This window comes from Bison bison, unplaced genomic scaffold (assembly GCF_000754665.1).
Source record: "Bison bison bison isolate TAMUID 2011002044 unplaced genomic scaffold, Bison_UMD1.0 scf7180017864061, whole genome shotgun sequence".
NCBI classification, from domain to species: domain Eukaryota; kingdom Metazoa; phylum Chordata; class Mammalia; order Artiodactyla; family Bovidae; genus Bison; species Bison bison.
The window spans coordinates 5,633,814-5,641,698 of NW_011494633.1; the positions used below are offsets into that span (position 1 = coordinate 5,633,814).

Sequence of the window (7,885 nt, forward strand, 5' to 3'; positions counted from 1 at the left end):
GTCGCAAAGAGTTGGACACAAGTGAGCAACTGAGCATGCACTTATAAGCATTTATTGAGTGTCGACTCTGAACCAGAAGAGGTATCATTCTAGGTATTTAAGAGTCTTGCAAGAGTAATGAAAGCATTCTAACAGGATGAGATGATGTACATTGTCATTTTTGTTAATATGTGAAAGTCACTCAGTTGTGTCTGACTCCTTGCGACCCCATGGATTACACAGTCCATGGAATTCTCCAGGCCAGAATACTGGATCAGATCAGATCAGTCGCTCAGTCGTGTCCGACTCTTTGCGACCCCATGAATCGCAGCACGCCAGGCCTCCCTGTCCCTCATCAACTCCCGGAGTTCACTCAGACTCATGTCCATCGAGTCAGTGATGCCATCCAGCCATCTCATCCTCTGTCGTCCCCTTCTCCTCCTGCCCCCAATCCCTCCCAGCATCAGAGTCTTTTCCAATGAGTCAACTCTTCGCATGAGGTGGCCAAAGTACTGGAATGGGTAGCCTGTTCCTTCTCCAGCGGATCTTCCCAACCCAGGAATTGAACCGGGGTCTTCTGCATTACAGATGAATTCTTTACCAACTGAGCTTTGAGGGAAGCCCTTTTTGTTAATATAGGGTTGGCCAAAAAGTTCATTTGGGTTTTTCCAGAAACCCAAACATACCAGAAACATGGTATGGAAACACCTGAACGAACTTTTTGGCCAACCAAATATTTTAGCATTTTCAATTGACTGTTAAGGTCTATTGAGAACCTACTGTGTGCCAGGACAGTGTGGATTAATGCCTTCCAGAAGCTTCCAGTATTCGATGAGGACCAGTGAGGAGGATATGGAGATGTGGCAGTGTCTGATGGAGAACCTGCAGAAATGACATTGAAGGATACTTACCTGTTGGTCACCCATTGGGGGCGGTGGTTTTTCAGTCGCTAAGTCATGTCCAACTCTTTGTGATCCCATAGACTGAAGCACGCCAGGCTTCCCTGTCCTTCACTATCTCCCGGAGCTTGCTCAAACTCATGTCCATTGAGTCGGTGATGCCATCCAACCATCTCATTCTCTGCCGCCCCCTTCTCCTCCTGCCTTCAATCTTTCCCAGCATCAGGGTCTTTTCCAACAAGTCAACTTTTTGCATCAGGTGGCCAAAGTATTGGAACTTTAGCTTCAGCAGCAGTCCTTCCAATGAATATTCAGGGTTGATTTCCTTTAGGATTGACTGGATGATGAGAAACAGTTATTCCTCCATTACAGGTGAGCATTTTGAGGCCAAGAAGCAAATGAGTTGTTCAGACCACTTGGGCACGTCAGAGACAGAACCTGCTTCCTGAGTGTTTGATTCCCAGAGCAGAGGGCTTCCTGCCTAACGGGGCTCCCCCTACAGTCCAGAATGCCGTGAGCCCAGAGCACATGGTACCCACCCCACAGGGGCATTCTTGGGGCCAAAGAAAGGTGCATGACATGGCGCTCAGTGACCTGAGATGCTGCCTATACTGGTGGAAGCGTACCTGGCACTGGGGTGGGCCTGAGAGGTCAGGAGACAAGGGTGCTCCTAGCCCTGCCTCCTCCCTTGTTCCAGCTTGGCTTCAGCTCCCCTTCCAGGGCTGACCTGGAGCCTCGCCTCCCGTGGACCATTTTCCCTGCTCTGTGTGGTTCTGCTGAATGAGTGCTCAGCAGAGGACAGATTTTCCTGGTGCCCACAGTGCCATCCCCATCCCTGACAGCATCACTTGACCTCTCTGGGATCTCCACTTCCCCACCAGGAGTGACAGATGCGCTGTGGGTGGGAGGAGAAGGTGGGAGAAGGGGCTGACGGGTCTAGACCAGAAGGTCTTTGCAAAGAGGCCATCTGTCCCTGAGCTCTGAAGCGACTCCAGACTCTCTTCCTGGAGCTGCTTCTCAGCTCTGACTTGACAGTGGTGAGGGAAGAGAATTCTAGAATCCTGGGATGAGGGTGCTGGTTTGAAGCTCACCATGAGCTTGAAACACTTTAAGGCATGTTATTAAAGTTAATCTCACCATTTTACCAATGAAGAAACTGAGGCACAAGGAAGTTAAGGAACGTGTCCCTGTTGACCCAGCCTGTAAATATTAGAGCTAAGACCCGAACTTGGCCATGTGAACTCACAGCCCGCTCAGAGCAAGACAACTGTCTCCAGCCTCAGCAAGACTCTTGGTGGGGATTGTGTTCATAACAGATCTGAGTGTGCGTTGAAGCCAGTTGGAAAGCTCTCTGGTAAGAATGTGATCAGAATCCTTTGACAGAATGAGGAACCATCCCCTGATTTTCCTCTTTGGCATCTTTCGATTTTTTAATGCTTTTTTTGGTAACAACTTTGTGCCAAGTCGCTTCAGTTGTGGCCAACTCTTTGCGACCCTATGGACTGTAACCTGCCAGGCTCCTCCATCCATGGGATTCTCCAGGCGAGAATATTGAATAGGTTGCCATTTCCTCCAGGGGATCTTCCGGACCCAGGGATTGAACCCGAGTTTCTTCAGTCTCCTGCATTGGCAGGCAGGTTCTTTACCACTAATACCACCTGGGGTCACAACTTTATTGAGATATAATTCACATACTATATAGGTCATCTGTTTAAAACACAGAATTCAGTGGCTCTTCATATTTAGAATTGGGCAAGCATCGCTGCAAACATCACCCCAGAAAGAAATGCAGTATCTCTTAGCTGTCATCCCCCAAACACCATACCCTCCAGCCTTGGGCAACCATTAATCTATCTCCATCTTTATAGATTGGCCTCTTCTGGACATTTTGCATTAATGGAATCATACAATAAGTAGTCTTGTGACTGACTTCTTACAATTCTTTCACTTAGCAAAATGTTTTCAAGCATCCTCCATGTTGTAACATGTATCAGTACTTCTTTTTATCACCAAATAATATTCCATTTGTATGGATGTATCATGCTTTATCCTCTCATCAGTTGGTAGATGTTTGGCTTGTTTCTGCATTTTGGTTATTATGAATAATACCACTATGAACATTCATGTACAGGTTTTGTGTGAATGTATGTTTTCCATTTCCCCTGGGAAGATACTTGGGAGTAAAATTGCAGGTCAAACCCTCTGTTTAATCTTTTTAGGAACTGCTAGACTGTTTTCCAAAGTGACTGCACTGTTTTACATCCCTACTAGTAATGTATGAGGGCTCCAGCCTCCTTGCCAACACTAGTTTTTATCTGTCTTTTTGTTTATAGCCATCCTAGTGGTTGTGATGTGTTTCATGCTCTCTTTTTTTAATTGCAAGGGATATACAAACCATGGTCAACTCTAAAGTACTAGAATATCTAGATAATCTATATCCAGCAGTGTTTTCCTAAGAGCTCAGATCTGCCACAAACAGAGGAGAAATAGCCAGCCTCTCCCCAGGCCCAACACCGGGCCTCCACAGTTCCATGGCCAAGCCCTAGGGACACTCCTTGATAACTAACACCTTACCCTGTCCTCTTGTCTTCCAGCAATTCACGAGTTCCCCACAGACCTGTTCTCCAACAACGAGCGACAGCACGGGGCCGTCCTGCTGCATATTCTTGGTGTAAGTGGCCCTCTTGGGGTGGGACATCCCTGTTTCCAGCAGGGGAAGTCTGTCTGCAGAGCACAAGGTGTCAGAGATCTCACCGTGTTCTTATAAGAGCCCTCTGAGAACAGGTCCTGGACGTGTTTTAACCGCAAAGAAATGAAGTCTTAAGGATGTGAAGTGACTTGCTCAGTGTCACACAGTGAATGGCCCCAGAGCCAGGACAAAGATTCACGTCTTCTTGTGCCTCCTTTTCTGCTTTTTATAAAACGGGAGTGACGGCATCTCTTCCCCAGATGTGTAAATACAAGCGAACAGGGGTCACATCCTTCAGACATAACAGGGAATGGGATAATGCTCTCCAGGAGCCACCCCCACCCCCTCCCCCGCCCCACGTTTTACCGTCCTGACATAACTGCGGTTTGAGACTTTGGTGCTCTTCTTCTCAAACTTCCTCAGTATTAAATGAGCCTGGTGAGCAGCGGCAGAGTTCGAGTAGCAGTTCAAAAAGGCATAGTGAGCTCAAACCTAAATGATAGGTAATAGTTGCTCTTCTCTGCATGCGAACTACAGCCCACAGCCACTGCCCATACTTATAAATGGAGTTTTATTGGAACACAGCCATTCTCATTCATTTGTATATCATCTGTGGCTGCTTTTCTGCTTCACTGGCTGACCGGAGTAGTTGTGACAAAGACTCTGGGATCCACAAAGCCAAAAAAGATTTTCTGTCTGTCTCTTTGTAGAAAAAGTTTGCCAGCCTCGTCGTCTGATGCAGGGAAATGAAAGCGCTTAGGGTTTAATTTTCTACTTTGGATCTACCACAGCAAATGTTCCTCCTGATGTGGTTCCCTGACCGCTCAGCACCATTTGCTTCTATATTTAAACCCAACCAAGTATTCATCTTTGCAAGAGATAATTAAGCAAGGGAAAGCTGGGATTCTCACATAGATAGTAGCCACCTGAGAATAAGGGGTGAGTGAAGTTTTAATTAACGGGATAAACCATTAATGAAAATGAAGATTGTAGGCAAATTTCAAGTGACAGTCTTGTGTATTATTTCTCAAAGGGAGTTATTATCTTTCTAGTTTCTCTGGCTTTCCCCTGCCCTCCCCATTCACTGAGGGAATGTGGATTTGACCAGTTAGTCCCACAATCTGTCCCTCTGCCTCACCAATGTCTTGTCAAAGCCTTTTTTCCTGAACTTGAGAGGTCCTCGGGAATTTTGCAGGAACCCTTTTAGAGCACGCACTACCCAACTACATCTGGAGAACAAAATCCAGCCCACTTCCTGTGTTTATAAATAAAGTTTTATTGGTAGGCAGCCACCCTCATGTCCATGGCTGCTCTTCTTCTACAGCAGCAGAGTTAGGACAGGCTGTATGGCCTATAAAGACTCATCAGACACTTTAAGAAAAACTTTGCTGAGCCCTTCTTTAGAGCGAGAAAAAACTTGAGCTTTGGAGCCAGGTTTTGTCTGTAGCACTAAGAAGCTTCTCAGAACTTCCCGCCCAAGTGAAGGAAGTAGTAGTGCCATCTTGGCCCCCTTTTCTCTCCAGTGTTTCTGAGACGTCAGGGGAACCAGAGGCTCTTTGTCTGGAAAATGCTGTAGGGGCGAATTTCTGAGGGTATGAATTTAGGTTGGGATCCTGAGATTTGTAGCAGTGTCTCCTGTCTCTCTCTCTCTCTCCACGTTCCCCACACCCCCGGTATTTGTTTCTTTTTGCTTCCCCCCAAATGATAATGAGTCAAATTCAGGGATAGCCACACCTGGACTCCAGCACACATTTGCCTTGGATGCTGTGGTCACAGTTGATAGATCTTCCACTTTATCTGTGGGCTTCCCTGATAGCTCGGTTGGTAAAGAATTCACCTGCCTATGCAGGAGGCACAAGAGACATGGATTCGACCCTTGGGTCAGGAAGGTCCCCTGGAGTAGGGAATGGAAACCTACTCTAGTATTCTTGCTTGGAAAATTCCATGGACAGAGGAGCCTGGAGGGCTACAGTCTATGGGGTCACAAAGAGTCGGACACAACTGACCGACTGAGCATGCCTGCATGCATGCAATTCATTGTAAAGTTGTTGGAATATCACACCATTTTAGCTGAAGCAGCCCAGCCTTTCCCTCTTTCGGGAATAGGGCATTCATCTCACTTTTTCTCTGAAGAAAAAAATGGCTTCCTCCAGTGCTCAGCATAAAATCGCATCTCCTTTGCACAGATTCTGGTCCTTGCCGCTCCCTCCAACCTCACCTTAGTCGTTTTCCACTTTACTTTCAATCTGTTCTGCCTGCACCAATGTCCTTGCTGTTTTTCAAATGCATCGAACACACTCCTGCCTCAGGACCTTTTCACGTGCTGTTTCCTAGCCATGATAGATACTTTATTTGCCTATTTGTCCCCCACAAAGAGGCAGAGGCTTTTCCTGGCATCCTTGTCCCCTTATCCCTCATGGCTAGAATAGTACCTGGCATATAAGATGAGCTCAGTAAAGTCATGTTGGGTGGACAGGTCAGAGAGGAGTTCTGCAGATAACATCATCTAAAAACTACTAATCTGTTCTTGCTCTGTCATGAAACAGAAGAAAATGAGACTTGGAGACATGACTTATCCAAAATCACAAGGCAAAAAATTCCCAGGATTAGCCCTAGAATCTGGATTCTGTCCCGTGAACCTCCCAATGTTCAGTGGCTCATGTATTTTAACCTGGACCAACATCAAGCAGCATCCCAGGAAATTCTGGGTCTCAAGTTGTCTGTTTTGGCAGGAGGTGGGCAGTTGGTGACAGGAAATGATGCCTTTGCTAAAACTCGAAGAGGGAAAATCAGGATGATGATTATTTTAAACTCTTAAGGTGATGGTTTTAAATGCTTTCCTTCTCAGCCCTTGAGGTTTGGATCTTGCCTGTCGAGGGCCTACTTGTGTGTTGGAGAGAGACAGTTGCTTGTTTAAGAAGAGAGGAAGGGACACAGGACTCTGTGGACTGACTTTTATTCCACTCCGATGCTCAACAGGTTGTTTCTCCTGTCTGGGTCCCATCTGCCAGTGAGGGGATTGAGGAGAAGCACACCCCAGTGGTGCTGGAGTTTTCCTAACCCAAGCAGGCTGGTGTGGAGCGTAATGGGTTCCTGGCCACTCCCACTGCTGGCGGGAGTCCTGGCTGATGCTGTCCCCCCGTTTCCTTTGCAGGCTCTGTACATGTTCTACGCCTTGGCCATAGTCTGTGATGACTTCTTTGTTCCATCTCTAGAGAAGATCTGCGAGGTGCGTGGGAAGGTCTTAGAACCTTTGGCAAAGCCTGGGTCGGGGGCTGGGAGTGACTGACACTTGGCATATCAGTGCCAGGCCAAGAAGTGGGGAACACTCTGGCAGTGAAGGTTGTCAGGCCAAGTAGTTGGCATCGCTAGTGCAAAACCTCGCTCTGAAGCTCCAGATTACAATTAGGGGGTGGTGTCCTCCCCCAGAGCTTAGCAGAAGAAAATGCTCCCCCAGTGAAATTATTACCCAGGACCTCTGGCTTCATAGCAGGTACTGGTAGTTAAGCCAAAGCTGGTTAGTTAGGGAGCATTTGCCAAAACCAGCTGCAAGTGACAGGTACCAGGTGGGGCTCTGTGTCCCCAGGGAAGATGCTGAGATGCAATGGCAGGGAATGCCTTTGCAGCCTGACATTGTCTCCTTTTAATTCTTTTGTTAAGTTTTCCCAGTCCTGCCCCCTCCTCCCTCAACTTCTAGCCAAGGAAGGAAAACTGTCTCTGTTTTTAGCATCTGCTGTGTTCAGACTGGGGGCTTCCCAGGTGGCACTAGTGGTAAAGAACCTGCCTGCCAATGCAGGAGACACAAGAGATGTGGGTTCAATCCCTGGGCTGGGAAGATCCCCTGGAGAGCGGTCATGGCAACCCGCTCCAGTATCCTTGCCTGGAGAATCCCATGGGCAGAGGAACCTGCGGGCTGCAGTCCATAGGGTCTCACAGAGTCGGGCAAGACTGAAGCAACTTAACACACGTGCACAAGTGCAGACTGATCTGGGTGTCACTGCACTTTATCCACTTGAAGTCTCCCAGCTATTTGAAGCCATACTGTCGTCGGGACATTTGCAGGTTGGACATGGATTGTTAGGGGTGGACACGTCCCCATTACTTGAGCTCCAGGAGGACTGGCTGCTTTTGACCTAGTTCACTAAGTGGTGAGTGACCTAGCAAAAGTGTGCAAAGGCCCTGCCTTCCCCTTGCTCCACATTTGACCTCTCACCCCACTCAGATCAAACCATATGCTCTTCTCCAAGACACCTGTCAGTGAGAGAACTGAGCCAGAGGAGGAACAGAATCAGGAAATGGCTGCTGGGATGTCAGGGTT

General features: G+C 47.6%; 1 protein-coding gene across 2 annotated transcripts in view; it reads left to right on the forward strand.

Moving 5' to 3' along the window:
- SLC24A4 (solute carrier family 24 (sodium/potassium/calcium exchanger), member 4) overlaps window positions 1-7,885 on the forward strand; it is a 187,642-nt gene that overhangs the window by 126,471 nt on the left and 53,286 nt on the right. For both annotated transcript variants that reach the window (XM_010836200.1, XM_010836201.1), the window contains exons 3-4: window positions 3,473-3,549; window positions 6,722-6,796. In XM_010836200.1, the coding sequence (XP_010834502.1) occupies window positions 3,473-3,549; window positions 6,722-6,796 (152 nt within the window). The remainder of the gene's footprint in view (window positions 1-3,472; window positions 3,550-6,721; window positions 6,797-7,885) is intronic.